This window comes from Salminus brasiliensis, chromosome 1 (genome assembly GCF_030463535.1).
Source record: "Salminus brasiliensis chromosome 1, fSalBra1.hap2, whole genome shotgun sequence".
NCBI classification, from domain to species: domain Eukaryota; kingdom Metazoa; phylum Chordata; class Actinopteri; order Characiformes; family Bryconidae; genus Salminus; species Salminus brasiliensis.
In genome coordinates this window covers 91,799,279-91,820,593 of record NC_132878.1, presented here as the reverse complement: position 1 = coordinate 91,820,593, position 21,315 = coordinate 91,799,279, and the positions used below count along the sequence as shown (strand labels likewise).

General features: G+C 41.5%; 1 protein-coding gene across 1 annotated transcript in view; it reads right to left on the bottom strand.

The window, feature by feature from the left end:
• Positions 1-1,425: 1,425 nt before the first annotated feature.
• The window catches only part of thsd7ab (thrombospondin, type I, domain containing 7Ab), a 225,451-nt gene continuing 205,561 nt past the window's right edge, over positions 1,426-21,315 (bottom strand). The window contains exons 22-29 of the mRNA XM_072692410.1: positions 18,655-18,800; positions 16,935-17,109; positions 15,694-15,867; positions 13,146-13,226; positions 10,752-10,834; positions 9,468-9,681; positions 6,791-6,878; positions 1,426-3,602 (exon numbers count right to left, since the gene is read on the bottom strand). Coding sequence (XP_072548511.1) covers positions 3,512-3,602; positions 6,791-6,878; positions 9,468-9,681; positions 10,752-10,834; positions 13,146-13,226; positions 15,694-15,867; positions 16,935-17,109; positions 18,655-18,800 — 1,052 coding nt within the window. The 3' untranslated portion in view covers positions 1,426-3,511. The remainder of the gene's footprint in view (positions 3,603-6,790; positions 6,879-9,467; positions 9,682-10,751; positions 10,835-13,145; positions 13,227-15,693; positions 15,868-16,934; positions 17,110-18,654; positions 18,801-21,315) is intronic.

Genomic DNA, 21,315 nt, shown 5'->3' with positions numbered 1-21,315 from the left:
CATAAGTACAACTCATATACAGTACGTGGGGCTTCGGGGCCTTCCACAAAATATCTTCAGCCTTACACAAACTTTTATTTTTTCTCCTCACAAGTGCATCTCAACAAATAATCTTAGAAAAGCTCGAAATGGAAACTCAGACACGCTTAAAAACAACGGTGCTGAAAAGGGTTCTTTAAAGTTGGCTACTGACAGACCTGGGGCACCGGCAGACCTTCTCAATAGGAATACTGTCCCCTTCATTCTTGGCTTTGCCCTTATTTTTTTTCCAGGTGTGGAGCACCTCATAGTCCTGGCTTGTTACTCACTCACTCACTCACTCACAGGCTGAAGGCTGAAGATTCTCCACAAGGGGGCGCTAACAGTACTCATTGCTTTTGATGCTTAGAAGCAGAGAAACTGCTTGTCTTTGTTTTTTCTGCACTAATAAAGGTACCAAAAAGGTAACAGTGGAAAGATGCCACAGAAGAATAACCCTTGGTTCCTAATGGTTATTAGGAGAACCTTTATTTAATGGGAAGGTTCTAGGACGGACTCGTAAAATAATATAAATCCAGGTAGTTGAAAGAAACCTTGGTGGCACTTTTTCAAGAGTGTGCAAGGAGACCTACCCTTTGTCTTGTCCTTTCAGGTGGATTTTCTAGCTGAGTGACATCTTAGTCCCCATTTTTTGATCCATCAGATAAAGTTGTGTGCTAACAGTCTCAGTCTGGTTCTTTGTCATATCATTATCATATACCATGGGCATTATCGTATGTCCAAAGTGAGACAGACATAAGTAGACAGTGGTGCTAAATACAGGTATGAACAGGGTCCAATACAAACCACCTACAAATCACACAAACCAGTGATGTACTGGTATCTACAGAGGTATCTTTCAAGAGGTGGATAGATTAGGCAAGGGCCAAACTGCAATGGCTAGACGTCTGAATCAGAGCATCTCCAAGACATCAGGCAGGTCTTGTTGGGTGTTCCCAGTATGCCGTGGTCAGTACCTACCTAAAGTGCTCCAGGAAAGGACAACTGGTAAACAGGGTCATGGGCACCTACGGCTCATTGATGTGATCCATGGAGGCCCCACCTTACAACTTATAGGACTCGGTGCAGGTAGTGAAGCAGCTACTCTGCAGGCTTCCACTAATTTAAACAATACTATATATAAACCTCATAAAAGAGCTGTTGAACATAAAAAAAAATGATCAGCCATATCTTTAATATTGTGTAGGTCCTCATTGTGCCACCAAATCATCTCCTGGGGTATTTGCCAACAAGACTTTAGCAGCCTCCATGGATCACATCAATATGCCATAGGTGCCCATTACCCTGTCGCTGGTTCACCGGTTGTCCTTTCCTGGACCACTTTTGGTAGGTACTGACCAATGCATACCAGAAACACCCCACTAGACCTGCCTGATGTTTTGTAAATGTTCTGATCCAGTCGTCTAGCCGTCAGTCTGGCTCAGATTCTTATGCGTGACCATTTGTCCTTCCTTTAACAACACATCACCTTCAAGAACTGACGGTTTACTTGCTGCTTAATATGAAGATCCCATCCCTTGACAAATGAGGCCACTGTAACAAGATAATAAATGTTAATTACCTCATCTGTCAGTGGTTTATAGTATTGTAGTTATAGTAATCATAGTATCTTTTAACAATGTATTATCACTTAAAAAAACATCTTAAAATACCCTCTGGTGTCCAGCTTGTAATCTGTAAGTGTTTTAATCCACACAGTTCAACCAATTACTGAATAAACTAATAGCAATTATTAGTCTGAAATATGAGGTCATGCTTTTCAGTGACAGTGGACTGCCAGTCACTCCCAGTCAACAGTTGGGGAACAAACTGTAGAAGTGAGATTAGCGCAAATTTAAGATAAGCACAGATCTATTGATGTGGCGTAGGTTAACCAACAGTCAAACATTAGTCATACAGATAAATGTGGGTTTAATGATGTAGACTAGATTCCATAAGAGTCAGTGTTGGAGCTAGTGCTAGGGGAATGCTACATAGGTCGGCCTCTTCAGCCTATTATCACCAAGGTCTCCATCTGTTCACTGGACGAAGGCTACGCTCACACAGCAGGTACAAGAGGCCCAAATCCAATCTTTTAGCAAACACACTAAATCAGAATTTCCAGTTCTGATTTGGGCCATTTTCATATGCGGTATTAAATTCTGATCCATATCTGATATGCGGTAATGTGACTCGGTCTGAACAGCCAGATTGGATTTCCTGTGATTTTTTATGCCAATCCAAGCTGCCATTCGTCATAATTGCTCTCTGAGCAGAAAGGAAAATGGGTCAGATGAAAACAGGTGCTCTTTCGCCGATGTTCATCAGTTTAGGAGTGTGAACCATTCAGAAGAATGTCACACTAAAACTGATATGGTGAGAATATCAGATTTGGGCCACTTTTTTGGGTGTGAATGTGGCCCAAGTAATCCTGGAGAATCTAGGGATACTTTCAACAGATGGTTCACTTTTAAGACCAACTCAAACCGGACATCCAGGCCAAGAACCATTAAAGGAACCTTTGTTTTTCAGAGCGTAGGTAGAAAATACACATCCAGAGAGAGATGAGCTGAAAAGAAAACACATCAGACGACCTATACAATGCACAAGCGACTGAAAAACGAACAGCGAGATAAAAAAAACATATGAAGCTAATGAAAGCTTCGGCTCTGAACGATGACGTCCCAATCACGTCCTCAGGTGATGACATTTACTCCCTCAAAACGCTTCTTTTTTTGTTTTTTCATCCTTTTGTCCTTTTTTCTTCCTCAACAACCCAGCTGAGCACTTTCCTGCCGAAGTTCAATGGCAAACCCTGACTTAAGTGCATATCATGCTGCACTAATATAGTGCAATAGTGCCTGGACCGAAGAGAAGAGAAGAGGCAGTACTTCCAGGACAGCGATTGTGATCCTCTACGCTTTCACCTTCCATAGAAAGGCTGCTGCCCAGGAGCTCGCAAGAAGAAAAGTCAGTTAGTAGTAGGTTAGGCCTGTGTTACGTTAAGTTCACTCACTGATACTGTTCTGAACCGCTGCGTCGTCCGTCTTCTTTTCTATTATTTCATTTTTTTGTAAAGTTTTGGCTTTTTGTCTTGACTCCTTTGGCCTCTGAAAAGGCTAGACTACTGAGGAAACTCCAGAGAAAGTGGGGAAATGCTGTCTGATCCGGCTGAAGGACCGTCTCAGCCAACGGTGTGTTCAACTTTGCAGATAAAGTAAGAATAACATAAAAAGGCGTCCTCCCGTTGTGTATGGGAGTGGTGAAGGCTCTGCTGTAACAAAGAGAGAGAGAGAGATGGAAAAAAGGACCTTCAGCTATTAAAGTTCAGCTATTCAGGCAGAAGGAGGGGTCCAGAATCTGAGATTTGTAAGAGTTAGGCATTGCTCAGTGTGAGGATGTGTGTTAATAATGTGGATGAGGTGTATATATGTGTGTGTGTGTGTGTGTGTGTGTGTGTGTGTTTTCGATGGCGTAATCTTCCAGAGCAGGGCTACATGTCAGCATCGCCGTCGTAGGCCAGAGTGAGGGGCTTCAGCCTGTTGTTGTTGGTTTGCCTTCGCTGGGGTTTCTTTGGCTTTTTGCTGAAGACAAAAGGAAGGAAGGTTATTTCACACTTGATATTAAAGCAACCACAAATCCAAACTAAACTGCATGTCCAAAAGTTTGTAGACACCTGTACTGCCCTGATTTGTTTTTCAACAACTGCAGCAACTTGATTTCTTCTTTTTCTGGAATCAAGGGTATTAATGGGGAGTTTGCCACCGTATTCCTGTAGTAACAGCCTCTTTATCTGGTTGGTGTGGCGCAACAGATAACACCACTACCTGCCACTGAGCTACCGCACCGCGTGGGAGGCTGGGGTTTGATTCCCGGGCTGGGCCGGGCTGAGTGACTATGCTGTGCTAAATCAATAAGAGTCCTTGGGCAAGACTCCTAACACCACATTGGCCCACTGCTGTAATACAAGTAACCCTGTAAGTCGCTCTGGATAAGAGCGTCAGCTAAATGCCATAAATGTAAATGTAAATCTGGGAACCCTTTAAACTAGATATTGGAACATTGCTGTGAGGATTTGGATTGGGTTCAGACTCAAAAGCATTAGTTAGATTAAGTTCTGATCTGTTCTGGAAGACAAATGCCACTCTACATCATCCCAAAGGTACTGGATAGACCTTCAACACAACAAGAGTGCAGTCTACAGCCCATGCTGGGAGCTTTTTTTTTATAACCCCAGAGATGATGGTGGCCCAACATGACTTTAGGGTCATGTGTGGATGCTCCGGAGTGTCCCATTCTATCTGCAGCACTTCTGTAGAGAGAAAAGTGAGCCTGGAAGAAATAGGTGCACCTTAAAGCAGTTAAGGTGTCTGGATACTTTTGGACATTGCAGTTGTAAAGTCTTCGGCATATGGCAAGGATAAATGATATGATATGATATGAGCAAAACTATGAGCACTATGAGTATGGATGGAATATCATAGCATTTAGGTGGTAGTCTGTTTAATAATCATGATCAGTGATACTGACACATTGTCGTATGGACGCTGGGTCTGTCTTGAGTTTAAAATGGTATGCTGGTCAGCAAGTCTGAGTTTGCCTGAGACCGTGTTCCCACCCACTCTTACAAGATACCACAAAGGCTTCTATGAGTGATACGACAGAAGAAGCACTTTTGGACATCTACTGTAAGTTTGAAATTGTGAATCTCAGATTTTGGAGGTTCTTAAGCTTTCTAAACCTTTGGTATTTATAGTATCGGTTTGCTAAAGACCACAGAAGTGATTATTTTATGGCATTCCTCAAAGACCTGTTTCAAATACCGTCTATTTTTCTAATATGTTCAGGAATTTCAGTGAAGATGGATGATGCTATTTGGAAACTCATATCTTTGAGCTACGGCAAATGCTTTAAATGCTTTCAATGATTTAAAAGATTCTTAATTAATGAAGAATCATAAAAACCCACATTTTGAATTGATTTATTTAATTGAGGTACTGAGAATTTAACCCTATCACGCTCATAAAATCTATATTCCTTAACAGTGAGTTTTAGAGGACATATTTAATAGGTACAGAACTTATATTGTATGCTATGGTTCTTTAATCTTTAACAATCCAAGAACCACAACATAAGGATAAGGTTCTAAAACCCATTAAAGAGTTTCCCTACAGCTGCACGTCCAAGAACCATTTAGGAACCTTGATTCATTTTTTTAATTTATTTCCATTTTCTACTCTATTTGGAAGGCCATTTACCCAATACCCCCCAACACTAGGAGGGTAAGAATTTCTGCTGTTACTGATATTGTACCAATAGCATCGTGCTTCCTGAGGGCCTGTAGTGTATTTCTGAAGGCATCACCAGCTCCAGCAGTGGCGGGCAGCGACCCGGCAGAGCAAGAGGCACACGGGCTCAGGCACTGGGGCAGGGCACTGGGGTTAAAAGGTCAGGAGATCAGGAGAGTGACCCCTAACTGGCACTGGACTGAGACTGCTGGCACTCAGGGCAGGTGTAGGTGAGCTCGTGGACCTCCTGGCCCATCCACGCCACAGCGCAATGGGCGGAGTCAGGCGTCTCCAGAGAACGGCGCATGGCACAGTAGCTGCTGCTTACACAGGTGGAGATGAAGGTGGAAGTAGAGGCAGAAAACCAAATCAGGGAGAGTGGGTGGGGGAAATGAAAACAAAAGGATGAGTGAGAACTGATGATGATGATGATGAGTGATGGTTAGTAGAGGTGTAACAATACTTTTAGATTTCTACAAAAGGTCTACAGATGAGTTATTTTGAACACCTGAACTGTCTACTCTAAATAGACAAAAGTATTGGGACACCTACACATTTATGACATCCCATTCTAAACTCATAGGCATTCATAAATATGGAGTTGGTCCTCCTTTGCAGCTCTAATAGCAGCAGCAGGTCTGGAGCTCTGCTGCAGTTACTGAGTCAGTTGGAGACTTTTCTGCACTCTGCTCTGAGCTCAGCACTCGGCCCTGACCCCGCTCTGTAACTTTATGTGGTCTGACAGACACTCGGTGGCTGAGCTGCTCTCTGTGAGCTGTTCCTCCTAAACTCTTCCACTGTTCAATAATAATACCACTCACAGCTGATGGAGGAAGATCTAGGAGGGAAGGTCTAAATTTCACCAGCTGACTTGTAGTTGTTGGTGCAGCGGTGTCTCCTATTACATACAGAACCACGCTGGAGTTCAGTGAGCTCTTCAGAACCTCCCACTCTTTCACTAATGTGTGGAAGAAAGGCAGACTGCATGGCTAGGGGCTTGATTTTATACACCTGCAACAATAGGACTAAAGAAAACATCTGAATTGGATGATTAAGAGTGTGTCCCAATACTTTTGTCCATATAGTGTCCACATGTGTAACTACAGAATTTATGCAAATTTCATTATTGTATTATTATTATTATAACAATGATCTTTCCATAAGGGATGAGAGGCCTTTGGAAGTAAAGGAGGGGCTTAATGGCCAATAAATATGTTTTTAAATTTCAATACTATTTTTTTTTTCAATGGATTGTAATAATGATAAGGTCTTAAAAATAGAGAGCTTCGATTTTTACAAAAGGCTTGACATTAAAGACTCTCAAAGGTCTGTATTCCACTACTGTGTAAACCGGCCTCTTGTTCCACTTGTTCTGAGTTAAAAGATTTACTAGTACACCTCTACTAATACTAAAGATGATTAGAATGATGATGATGATGATGATGATGATGATGAAGGACACGGGAAAACAAAAGTGCTCTTACCATGCTAGGTAGATCATGGACACTATAAAGACCAGAAGCACAAACGCGCCTGCAGCCACGCCGTACACCCAGGTCTTCAGTTTTCCATCTGTGGACGGGCAGAAACAATAACGTCAGCGCTTTTCAGGAAACCTGATCCCTGACCTAATAAAGCCTTGCACAGACCTTCTCTCTCCATCTCTCCTTCATTCATGGAGATAACATGGCCAAATCAAACTGCTCATGGTTCTGACGACCTGAACTCCTTTAATATATTTACTCTTCCTCAAAAGAGCCCTGCACTGAACAACAGACCTAATGCACACTGTCAGTGCATGTCTAAGCACTTCTATGGGATGCTGATTCCTAAAATACACTCCTCCTAGTTCTAGCAGCTGCAGCCCATTTTGAAAGCATGGTTCATCTACTGTAGGACATTCTCAGGAGAAGGTGGAAAAGGGAGAGTGCTGGTGTTGAGTGCTGGTTATTAGGGGCAGTGGTGGTTAGCGGTTAGCGCGCCGGGCTGTCGATAACAAGGTTGTGGGTTCGATTCCCGGGCTTGGCAAGCTGCCACTGTTGGGCCTTTGAGCAAGGCCCTTTACCCTCTCTGCTCCCCGGGCGCTGGAGTTGGCTGCCCACCTGTGTGTGTGTGTGTGTGTGTGTGTGTGTGTGTGTGTGTGTGTGTGTGTGTGTGAACTCACTGCCCCTAGTTCACTAGTGTGTGTAAGTGTTCACTATCACAGATGGGTTAAATGTGGAGGACACATTTCGTGCACCTTTAACATAACCATAATGGGCTCTAAGGTTTATACAGTTTAAAGACAAACTTATTATAAGTCTGTTTAATAAGGTGTGTAAAAATAATAATTTTAGGTTGGTTTTAAGTGTAAAAATGTAAAGGTTTGGTGGAATAAAGCGACCGGTTTATATCAGAAGATCTATGCACATTATTTATGTCACAGCTATTTAATACGCCAACAAATGTCCAGATAATCAGAGCTTTCTGATAATATGCCATATAGACTGTGTGTCAAAATCTCAGGACCCATCTACACACTGTACTGCCTGCCCTTTAGAACAGTAGCCACTTAATAGCCAGAGGAGGAGGCAATACAGCGTCCAGCGGATCCAATCTGACCAAGGATTCAGCTGTAGAGACCTGTAGAGATGCTGTGGTTTTGTCTTAAAACATTACAAACATTTCAAACATGACTAGAAACTAAATGCAACTAAAAATATAATCAAAACATAATCATTTAATATCAGACTAGGATGGAATAACTACAAATGCTTCTGGGAACCGCGATAAGGAAGCTGTAAATGCAGTGTGGCTCTAAACAGTTACATAGGGATACATATCATCGGACAGAGCTCACACATCTTTGTCATCACTGCCACGCAAAAACCCTCCAACTCTCCAAAACAAACACTTTAAGAAACAGCAATCTTCATATCTTTCAATGGAAGTCAATGTAAACGGATTTTATTCTTTTGCATTTAAGTCATTTGGGAGCATTTCTATTGGTCCATTCATCAGGAAATTCAGATTGTGTTGAGAAAGTGAAAAACAACAAAAAATGTAGATACAAGGTTTTTGTGTGACAGCAATGATATACTGTACATATAGTGTTAGGCAAAATAAGTCTGCTGGTTAAATAGCACATTTTATTGAGTTTTGAGTCTATGTGAAAATAAGTGAATAAATTCTTCACAGAAAACAAACATGACTAAATAATTTCTGCACATTTTAGACAAAATTTCAAAAATGGAACATGTATTTCATCTGTTATTATATTTACATTACATTACATTTATGCCATTTAGCTGACGCTCTTCTCCAGAGCAACTTACAAGGTTACTCGTATTACAGAAGTAGGCCAGTGTGGTGTTAGGCTTATTGGGGTACCGCAGCATAGTCACCCAGACTGGGAATCAAACCCCAGTCTCCAACATGGTGTGGTAGTTCAGCGGCAGGTAGTGGTGTTATCTGTTGCACCACACCAACCGGGCATATTTGCCCATGCCACGTTTAATTGCTAAAGCATATAAAACAGCGAAAAATTAGAAAACTTATTTTTGTATTACAGCACTATATGCAGCAGTTTATCCAGGATTTCAGAGGTTTTGGTTTGGATTGTTAATTAACTTAATTTAGTTATGTATTTAAATAGTTTTTTTTTAAAGAAAAACATTTTATTTGTATTTTATTTTATTTTTATTTGTATTTGCATATTTATTATTTTTTTTAAATGTTTTGTATAAAGCCATTTTTCAGACAACATGTTCATGTATAAGTAGCCCGACTGAAAACTAGAAAGTTTTGTTAATGGTTTCCATGTTGGCCTCATATTGATGCTCACCAGGGTCCCACCATGGTCAGTGATGGGACCAGAAAGAATTCCCCATTGGCCCCATTTGGGTCATACACTGCATACAAGGCCTAGACTGGACCATGTGAGATTAAGGTGAGCGGTAACGATCGGGCCCATTTGGGACGCCCAAAGCCACTTAAAGCCCATGGCCATCTGAAACCCACCTAGCCCACGTTCCACCCATGTGGGCTGGGTTACAAGGCATATGTCTAAGGGACTGTCTAGGCAGATGGTGGAGCTTTAAAATAAATCCTGATTTAGCCCCAAAAGGCTACAGCCAGACTGGATTGTATGAAACTCTGCTATCCATAAGGCAGTTTCATTACCGGGTCCGAAGGGTTGCAGGTACCAGGTGCGCCCGGGCCGTCCCGGCTGCTCCGTGGTGGGGGCAGTGGGATCCACGGCGCGGCTGGTCTTCAAGTCAGTGTTCCTGTCTCCTGCTGTAGGGATCTCCAGCACAGGAATCTCAGCACACTGCTCCAGCAGGCCCTCCGGAGTCACTACCTCAGTGTAGCCCTCTTCACACACACACAGGCCTTCCTGCAGGGGGCAGCAGAGGCACACGCTTAATCACAAGCCTACATGACTCATGGCTTTAAAGGCTTTGGAGGCTGGCACAGGGACTTACATTACTCTCAAAAATGACGTGTACATTAACAGTATGCTTATTTACAACATACAGCACTGTGTGAAGGGCAGAGACCACCCTCCATTTATTTCATTTCCTGTTAAACTGGTCAAAAATACTTCCAAAGTTCAGTCTGGGAAGCTCAGAAGCATTTTCTGCTTCTCATTGTCCAAACATATTTAATGACGTTGAGGTCTGGACTGTGATGGTCAATCCATTGTTCTGAGAACAGCAGCAGTGTCAGCATCAGCGTCTTCACCAGCTCCACATCCTTTCAGACACAGCGCTGAGTCGTCGTCTCACAGTGGAAGGAAGGACACAAGTCTACACTAGTAGATTTCTTGTTTTCCTCTCCCTCAGTGATAAACACAGGGCCATTCTGGTGGTCTACCAGGTGCTGCAGGGAGTTGTGACTCTCCTCTTTCTTATCCTATCCAAGTGGATTATCTTCTATCGAATGTCAGGGATACTTGTACTTCATGTCTGTTTTGACTGGAAATGAAATAAATGCAGGGTGGTCTCACAGAGTTTTTTTTACGAGTAATGAATAATGAATGTGGTTTGAGTGACCCGATCACAAACCAACCACAATGCACCCTGGGAGGGTTTACACCTGGCTTTCCATGTGGTCAAATGACATCCGAATGTGACCCGGTCTCTGAAAGCGCATCTTAAGGAAGATTGTAAACAGCCTCGCTGTCGCTGGCAGGTCAGAGGTTAGTCCTGTAACAGCAGAGGCTTCTTCACAACAGAGCTACAAGACTGCAGCAGCTAAAACCCCACAATCCTGTATCTACATCCGTCTAAGGAGAACCAGAATTAGCCTACTGCTCTGTTCCTCAGGACATTCTCAACTGAGAAACAGGTCATCTGACATCCCAGAGGAGTTCTGATCACTGTTCGGCTTACAACACACTGCTGTCCGAACAACTGCTGCCTGTCGCCGAGATGCAGTCACCCCCATGGTCCTGTAGCACCTTACCTCAGAGCAGAAGGAACGTGGCTTGTTGCAAGGTGGGTCGCACGACCCCTCAGTTCCGGGCAGGCTCGTGGGTGGGCAGCCACCTGCAGGTCAAAAAGCAAAAGAATCAGATAGGGATTCAGATATGCTGCACACACCACAGATCAGGAAGATCTGGTCATAGCAAATGCTGCTTGTATTTTAATGCTCTGTTACTTGTGCATCAGTCAAAAGTTTGGACACACCTGCTCATGAAGGGTCTTTATTCCAATACTTTCTGCATTTCTGAACAGCTGAGACCCTATTAAACATTCATTCCTTATTCATTCATTCATTAAAACTGCAATCAGAGTAACTGCTGTATGTGCATGGCCGTGTTGGTCCCATCATGTGGAACTGGAATTTCTGTGTGCGACTGTGTTTTCTATCACTGTATAAAAGCAGCTCTGTGCACATTAATACAGTGGCATGCAAAATTTCGGTCACCCCTGGTCATATTTTCTGTTACTCTGAAGAGCTAAGCGAAGATGAAGCTCTCAGATAACCTTTACCAAGGTTAGACCTTAATTAGCTTGTCAGGGCTATGGTTCCTTCAAAGTCATCATAAGGAAAGACCAGGTGATGCAAATTCTAAAGCTTTATAGATACTCTGGCTCCTCAAATCTGGTTTCAACAATCAGCAGCCTTGGGTTCCTCTAAGCAGCTACCTAACACTCTGAACATTAGCAGTAATTAAAGCCGGCAAAGCAGAAGAAGGATATAAGACAGAACAGTGTTTTCAGGCAGCCAATTCCTCAGTTCAGAATACAATTAATATATGGCAGATAAAAGGAACAATGGAGGACACTTTGAGGTCTTGAAGACCATGAAGAACTACTAGGTGAGAACTGCCAGTGGAATTACTAGAAAGGCAAATCAAACCCCCTGTTTGACTGCTAGAACCTTTAGGAAGATTCTGCAGTGGTGGTGTTGGATATTAATCTATGTGTATAAGTTTAACCTCTGGGAAACAGCTGGAACAGCATTTGCAGTTTATGCATTAATGACAGGATCTGACCCTCTTCAGGTTCTCATCAGTGTTGTAAATCCATAGGTTAAAGGTCAGAACTATAAAGCAACAGGCTATAAAAACTGTGTGTCCAGATACTGCGATCGCCTTGAAATAAACATCAGACCCTTAGCTGTCCCCTGGGTTTCCCTTCAGTGCAAGAAAGCAAGAATCTACTTCAGTGGTGCACTGTTCTCCTGTGCAGCAACACCTACACAAATATGGCCTATGAAGAGTCATTAGAAGGCAACGTTTCTTGAGTCCTGAAATGTCCTGAGCTGAAATGTCCTCAGAGACATTTAATAGGACATAAAATGGTAACTGAACAAGTTTGACTTTGGGTGTTCAGTTCTGTTGCCAATCTGATATTCCAGCCATAATCTTTTATGAAATAATTTCTAATTTTACCTCATTTTCTACCCAATTTTGAAAGCCAACTATTCAATCCCCATGCATGTGAAGTCCCCCCACCTTAGAAGGAAGAAGATTAGCATGCATCTTCTCCGACACAAGTTGGTCAGCCACTAACTCTTTTCGAACTGCCGCTGATGCAGCATTGCTAGGCAGGAAAGCAAGGATCCCCAACTCCGATACAACAGCTAACAGACACCTGTGCTGACCAACATCACATGGTGACATGGGAATGAAGTCCCATCAACCCACCTCTGAGACAGCAAGGCTAATTGTGCTCTCGAACTCCAGCATTTCAGACATAATCTTGATTACATGAAAATAAGGTGGGAATAACAATGAATGGGAAACTCTTCTCACATCCTGAGGTTTGAGTGGGGTGTTGTACAGCTGCTGGTGTTTGAAGCAGCCAAATCTAATTTTTCCATCACATTGGACAAGTGACTTGAGAGAAGGCTTGATATGGACTGGTCAGCTGTGATGAGATGTAGCTCTTTAGTAGGCACCAAGCAGAAGAGCTGACATTTTTTCAAGGTTGTTGATTTTTGGGTAGTGCGGTCTAGAGAAACCCTTTTCACTGGCGGTGCACACTGTTCAATAAACAACAGTGAAAAGAAGTGTGCTTGAATAGGTTTGAAAAGCAGTCCCCTAAAAGTCCTCTCACTTTCATAAAAACAGGAGTGAGAAATATCAAGAACCTCTTAAAATATTAAAAAAGTATTCATCTGTTAATTCACATTGTTTCCCAGGCAGTTACTAAATATTAATCCATAGGATGTCATAAAATCTCAGAGGCTACATATAAAATTAAAATAAAAAAATTAAAAAATAAAAATCATAAAAACATCTGTTTGATGAGAGCAGTCCAAACATTTGATTGCTGTCACATGCAAATATGGTGCATTTGAGTGGTTTTCCTCATTGACCTGGTTTCCACAGACTGTGCAGTGCTGTACCTGTAACGTTCATTCCATCTGAGCGCTCACACCAGACCAGACGAGGAGTGTTCACCCACTTATACTCGAAGCACTCGCCGTCTGCAAAGACAAGAAACCAAGGACACATTAAGTGGTGCGCTCCAGTAAATGGGCTTTCAGTTATCTAAAACCTGCCATAGCCAACACAGCGTCATACATATTTATGTGTGTGGCTACAAGGACCTATAGTGTCAGTGATATTCTCAATATCTGAATGCCCTCTCAGCGAGTCAATAGGCCATGTTTATCAGAGCTGCCATGATCTGGAGGACTGATTCTGGATTAGAGCTGTCTGAGGACAGGCCATGGATGTTCTCACAGAGAAAGCAGAGCTGACCCATTTTACCAGCTATGAACAAAGAAACACTGGTGTGTGTCACTGGTGCTTACGCTCCAAGCCAAAAGTCAGATCTATGGAGTACTGGAAATGGGTTATTTGACTTGTAACAATAGTAGAGCTCTTTCAGGTAATATACAGAATCAGGAAGTGTTTTGCATGGCATTGATGGTATATAAGGGGATGTCCTTGTATTTGAAGACCAGGTAGTCTTTAAAAAATGTCATTAGGGTTGCAAAATTCCAGGAATTTTCAAAGTTGGGGATTTTACCATGGAAATGAATGGGAATTAGCATGTAATCATGTGAATTAACAGGGAATAAAATGGGAATATTCTAAGCTAAAGGTGAGAAACTTACATATAGTTGATAAAAAATATACTGAAGCCTAATCTTGGCTAAAATAATTAGACATGATACCAAAACAGTGCTTGCAGCTAGTCAGTTATTATTTGTATTGGTATGCCTTCATGCCTCCTGTTGACAAAAAACAGTAAACTGCTGATGGTTTTTGATATAGTTTCTTTAAATTATTCAATATTTCATTTTTATTCCAATAAATTCCCATAAATTCCCAAAGTTCCCCAAATTTTTATGGAAACCTTTCATTTTGGAATATTCACCAAAGGTCCAGAGCTAAAGTTCCCATTGAAAGTCACCAGTAATTTACTAGAAAAATGTATCAGACATTTCCACCCCATTGCAACCTTGATTGCCAAGTTTCTAAGTGTGCAATCAACTTGATACTGCCCTTCTCAGGTGATATCCCTGGTCATTTTAAACATTGTAATTCATCACATTCAAGATTATACCATGATCAACATTACAGATATTGGCACATCTCCCCATGTTATAACTCATATTCTACAGTCACTATTCAATACCATATGTTTTATGTTGTTTGAAGTTCCAAAAAGTGACACAAAAATGATGCAGATGAGATGGTATCTAGTTTAAATGTGCATCTATTTCCATAGTTTGCTTAGAAATTCAGCTAAGACTAGCTTCTGCTGCAACCTGGTTTCTAATGGTCTAACCTTGCCTTATATGGTAAAGGTAGCTGTCTGATGGTTAAGGTGGAACAAGGCCTGCCATGTTGGTCGACCAGGTGGTTAAACTGGGGCACCTGCATAGGGAATGTTTTTGGTTTTTGGTTTGAGTTTTGATGGACATTACATCACCTAAAAATCATTTGGGTGATGGTGGATATAATAAAATAAGTATATATAAGAAAATATCAGTAGTACACACTCCATAATCAATGGTTGCAGGAAAGCTAATATAATCCAGCTGCTAGCAATTTACTAAGAAATCATTTTATAGTATTGTGAGAACTTGTTTTTTTTTTTTTTTTTTTTGCACAAGCATTTGCACTAATAACTTTACTACCTCACTGGACTCTATTTATCGCACATTGCACAACTTGCACACTACAGTCATTATTTATTATCCTCTGTCTGTACTGTGTTGTCTGTCCGCACTTGTTTGTTTGTGTTGCACTTGTGTCTTGTATGCACTGTCTATGTTGCACCATGGTCCTGGAGGAACGTTGTTTCGTTTCACTGTGTACTCTGTATGTAGTTGAAATGACAATAAACCCACTTGACTTGACTTGACTTGACTTGACAATACATATTGAACAGAGCCTCAAATTCATCAGTAAATGAGCTGTAAGATGTAAGATGTTTAGTCTGTGGCTCCTCCCCCTCAGTGTGTTTACTGTTTATTCCCATCTGCAAATTAGAACTCCCCCTCTCACATAACGTCCCAGACTGGGAGCCTTTTGAATTCTAAGCTTCGAGCTGGGATTTGAATTGATGCCCTACTCACAATTGATAAGCAGCAGTTAGACTGTAGGGCCGGTCTAGAGCTGTGAATTTGTACCACATAATAACTCTGGGAAAAAATACCTTTCCCTTCTTTCTCGGAAAAAGACATGTACATGCTTTCATAGCCCTAGAGTGGTGTGACTGTCTAATTGCCTGCTTGTTTGTAAGAGATAGAAGATCCCACAAACACCACATCCCTGTGATCAGTTATTTTATCAGTTTTAACGTAATCAATTAAAAAAACAACAACAAAGCAATTTCATTAAATCAGATGTTTGGCTCATCACGCTTCCTGATGACAAGCTGAATTGTATTGTAATGTAGTGTAAGACAGAATCGAATGTGTGGCATGAGGCACTAACCAGGACAAGGCCGGGACTGCCACTCCTGGTCGGGACACTGGGCGATGTTTTCGGGTTCCTGAGCAACAACAGCACGGGAACGGACCTGCACTGCACTAAAATCCAGCCGCTGACCCTTCACGCACACACTCTGACACGGGCTCCAGTCTGACCACTCCATTAGGTAACAGTCGCCTATGAGGGAGCAAACAGAGTGAGGATGGAGTTATGGCCACACATTAGACATTCTGATACAGTGGCCAGTGAGTGGAAGCACAAAGTATGTGTTTCCAATAAAGTGGCCAGTGAGTGGAAGCACAAAGTATGTGTTTCCAATAAAGTGGCCAGTGAGTGGAAGCACAAAGAATGTGTTTCCAATAAAGTGGCCAGTGAGTGGAAGCACAAAGTATGTGTTTCCAATAAAGTGGCCAGTGAGTGGAAGCACAAAGAATGTGTTTCTAATAAAGTGGCCACTGAGAGAAAGCACAAGGTATGTGTTTCTAATAAAGTGGCCAGTGAGTGGGAGCAGAAGTTGTGTTTCTAATAAAGTGGCCAGTGAGTGGAAGCTCAAGGTAGGTGTTTCTAATAAAGTGGCCAGTGAGTGGAAGCACAAATTAGGTGTTTCCAATAAAGTGGCCAGTGAGTGGAAGCTCAAGGTAGGTGTTTCTAATAAAGTGGCCAGTGAGTGGAAGCACAAAGTATGTGTTTCTAAAAAAGTGGCCAGTGAGTGGAAGCACCAAGTTAGGTGTTTCTAATAAAGTGGCCAGTGAGTGGAAGCACAAGGTAGGCGTTTCTAATAAAGTGGCCAGTGAGTGGAAGCACAAATGATGTGTTTCCAATAAAGTGGCCAGTGAGTGGAAGCACAAAGAATGTGTTTCTAATAAAGTGGCCACTGAGAGAAAGCACAAGGTATGTGTTTCTAATAAAGTGGCCAGTGAGTGGAAGCTCAAGGTAGGTGTTTCCAATAAAGTGGCCAGTGAGTGGAAGCACAAGTTAGGTGTTTCCAATAAAGTGGCCAGTGAGTGGAAGAACAAAGTATGTGTTTCTAATAAAGTCGTCAGTAAGTGGAAGCACCAAGTTAGGTGTTTCCAATATAGTGGCCAGTGAGTGGAAGCACAAGTTAGGTGTTTCCAATAAAGTGGCCAGTGAGTGGAAGCACAAGTTAGGTGTTTCCAATAAAGTGGCCAGTGAGTGGAAGCACAAGGTAGGCATTTCTAATAAAGTGGCCACTGAGTGGAACCTAATCGAGTGCTACGTGTTACCTGGACAGGGTAAAGTGCAGGCCTCTTCCAAAATGATGTTTTTATCTCCGTCTACTGCTGGTTCCAGTCCAGCACACAGATCCTCCTCCACCAAACTGCCTGCAACGTCTCTGGAGCCGTCCGACACAAAGCATGACAGGTTCCTGAAGCGTCTGCCTTCACCACACACCACGTCCTGCAACGCACGGTGCCAACAGGTTCATGTTGATCTGCTTCAGAGAGTCCTACTCTATTGCCAGTACTTCTCTACGGGGACCAGACCAGCTGTGTGTCTGCATCAGCAATGGGTACAACTTCAAGTAGCTGAATGTATTCATTAGAAGGGGTGTCCACAAACATTTGGACACATATTGTACACAGGCAGAAAATGAGATGTGAGTTCCTGAGCAGCTCCAGCAGGAGTGATCAGCTGCAGGTTAAGCACAGAGACCTGCAGATCAGAGAGAAAGCACAGGCGTGAATGGGGAAGTGCTCCTGTGTTCTCTCTGTTCTCTCTGTTCTGCGTTCTGCGATCGGGCTCCTTGTTTGTGCTGCAAACGCCTGAGCTTTTCTCTGCTCTGCCGCTCCACTGGGCTCCGGCAGATTTGTTGGAGCCGCTCCCCATCAGCAGAGGTGCAGACCCTGGATTTTACATCAAAACACACTCATTCATCAAAGAGAGAGAGCACGCGAGAGAGAGAGAGAGAGAGAGAGAGAGAGAGAGAGAGAGAGCAGCACATGCACAGAGAGAAACAGACAGTTGTAGAAATCTCAGACATAGAAAGACAGAGAGCTGAGGAGAGAGAGAGAGAGAGAGAGAGAGAGAGAGAGAGGTAGAGACTTGAGAGGAGAGAGAGTGGTGTAGAAGCGAGTGTAAGTGATAGAGAAAGAGAGAGAAAGTGAAAGCGAGAGCAGGTGCTGAGAGAAGAGCTGGAAAGCTCTCTATTATTCCCAGTCTTATTCCTGACAGTGAACCGTGTCTGTGATGAGGACTGAGAGTGACGGGTGAAGAACCTTCTTCTTTACCACACTGAAGATTCTGCACCCAAATCTAACTACAGAAATGGTTCTTCTGTATCATCATTTTTGTTATGTTATTTTTGCAATTTGTCATAATTTTTGGGATGACATTTTATTGTGATGTCATTATTGAAACATCATAATTTTTGTGTAATTCCTCGTAAAAGTCGTAATTTTTATAAACTTGTCAGTATTGTTAGTTTTGTAAAGCCATTTATGTGGTGTCATAAATTCACCATTTTTGTACTGTTGTCATTTTTGTAAAGGCATTATTTTTGTAATATTATCATTGTTGTGATGTCATCATTTTTGTAATGTCATTTTTTTGTAATGTCATTTTTTTGTAATGTCATTTTTATAATGTTATTTTCCATTTTTGTTAGTTTTGTAATGTATTTTTTGTGATGTCATTATTTTTGTAAAGGCATTGTTATAGTGTTGTAATGTTTATGATGTAATTTTTCTGTAATGTCATTTTTATAATGTCGTTTTTGATTTAAAATTAGTTTTGTAATGTAATTTTGTGATGTCATACTTTTAAGTACATAAGGCATTGTTTTTGTAATATTATCATTTGTTGTGATGTCTGTAATGTTATTTTCATAGTATCATTTTGTGATGTCATAATTTTTTGTCATTTTTAAGTCCTGTAGAAAAATATAAGTACTGAAGAGAGAGAGGGAGAGAGAGGGAGTATAATGTAATAGCAGATGTACTGTACCTCCACTCTGCACTCAGACCACTGACTGTAGTTCCAGCGGTAGCAGGGTCGGACTGGACAGGGCTTCCACTGCTCCATCTGAGCCGGACATGGACGGCCATCCCCCCGAGACGCCTGCACCGCCGACCGTCTCCGAGACATCCTCCCTGCAGAAACACACCAGTGTACCAGCGTTAACCTGGATGCATTCTACCTAATTGTATTCTGAGTGACAAATCCGACGCAGTCCAGATGTTGGGATCCCCTTTAGATTCTGACAAATCAAGTTCTTCTAAAGTGTACCGGCCAGTTTTAGTGCAAGTACTGTGTTCACAGGGGGATGCTGTGCAATGTCAACAACCGGGCTGAAAAATGAAGTGTTCAGATTGTTGGCAGCAGCAGGAGGGCAGGAGCCATCAGAGCATAATGCTACCACAACCATGTTTCACTGTGGAGATGGCATTAGCTAGGTGATGCGCAGTGCTTGTTCTTCACCTATAAGAGACCACACTTTACACAGCATTCTCAGGACAATGAAGTTGCCTATAGAAGTCCAAGAAACTGCCTATATATGCCTATAGAAGTCCAAGAAACTGCCAATAGATGCTTATAGAAGTCCATGAAACTGCCTATAGATGATTATAGAAGTCCATGAAACTGCCTATAGATGATTATAGAAGTCCATGAAACTGCCTATAGAAGTCCATGAAATTGCCTATAGAAGTCCAAGAAACTGCCTATAGATGATTATAGAAGTCCATGAAACTGCCTATAGAAGTCCAAGAAACTGCCTATAGAAGTCCAAGAAACTGCCTATAGATGCTTATAGAAGTCCAAGAAACTGCCTATAGAAGTCCAAGAAACTGCCTATAGATGCATATAGAAGTCCAAGATAGTGCCTATAGAAGTCCAAAAAACTGCCTGTAGCTTCACTGTCCTGAGAATGCTGTGTAAAGGCTCTTATAGACGCAGGTGTGTGCTTTTGCAAACTCTGTCCAATCTATTCAAACTGAAACACCTGGACTCCAGTTCTGGACATCTCACAAACCACTGCAGCAAACAGGACGCACCTGACCACAATTAGGAGTGCCACAGCAAAGAGCCTGAAAACTTTTGTGAATACGAGATTTCAGTTTTTGATGAACTAGTTTCTGATTATCTTTCGTGTAGACTGCTGTGTGAAGAAATGACGGTTATATCCAGTCCAAATCAAATCCACAACATAATTAAGTGTACAACAAGTACAGAGGGGTCTGAATACTTTCTGAATCCACTGTACATCCAAGATGCCCTGAGTGTTTTTTCCTGACTCTGCCTTCCTCAACTTTGTATTACTGGAAATCTGCTGAGGAACACTGTCTATAATAAAGGGTTAAAGTGATGGTTTGCAATGGTCCAAATGATCCAAATGCCCACCCTTGGGCAAAGTGTTGGCAGTGTTACTATACTGTTACTCCATGCTTATGTATTAAACACAGGAATGATACAGAACAGGAATTACATACAACAGTTCATTACAGCATGGATATTACAATGAGTCTCTAAAGCCTGAGAGAGAGCAGTTCTCTATTTTTGTATCTACTCCCATCAGGATGCAGGTTTAGTGAGTGTGTGTGTGTGTGAGAGATAGAGAGAGAGAGCGAGAGAGAGAGAGAGAGAGAGAGAGAGAGAGAGAGAGAGAGACGTGGAACTGGGATGTTGAAAAGCCGCTGGTGGATTGAGGAATGAAGATGAGACAGCGTTTCTTGCAGCTAAATATGTAGCAGCTCTGCGCATAATTAAAGAAACTGTGCAGAAGGAACTGTCCGTGCTGACTGTCTATGGATGTGCTTTCTTTTCTTCATGTCAGTAATGGAGAGTGTCTGTCTCTTCATATCATACGTAGCTGAAGTACAAACACAGAATTTCAATTAAAGACCCTGTTTTCACTGCAAAAAAAACTGACACCTTAGCCAGTGAAATCCTCTTAAATTTAATCAAAAAGAATTCCTCATGTTCACACAGTTGTAAGAATATAACACGATTACTTAACTTATTTTTACTTGTTTTTACGTTTTTTTCCTACTGAAAGTGTCGTCATTGCACTGGCAGATTCGTTGGCTTTAGTTGGTTTTAAGCTTTATTTCTTGACAAAAGCTCAATGATCTTTTATTGTCCTATATTAAGTAAATGTTCTGCCAATAGAATAACATCACTTTAAACAAGTTAAAATAAGTTAGATATACACACTGAAGATTCTGCACCCAAATCTAATTACAGAAATGGTTCTTCTGTATCATCATTTTTGTTATGTTATTTTTGCAATGTTGTCATTTTTGTGATGACATTTTATTGTAATGTCATTATTGAAGCATCATCATTTTTGTAAATTCGTGATTTAAAAAAAGTTTTAATTATTGTAATGTTGTTTTTGTAATGTACGTTTTGTGATGTAATTTTTGTGATGTCATCACTGTTGTGATGTCACCATTATTTCTGTAATGTCATCATTGTTGTGATGTCATCATCATTTTTGTAAAGTTGTAATTTAAAAAAAAACTTGTCATTATTGTAATGTTGTTTTTGTAATGTAATTTTTGTGATGTCGTCATTTTTGTAATGTTGTCATTTTTAAATTTTGCACCATCATTTTTGTGAAGTCATCATTTTTGTAATATTATCATTGTTGTGATGTCATCATCA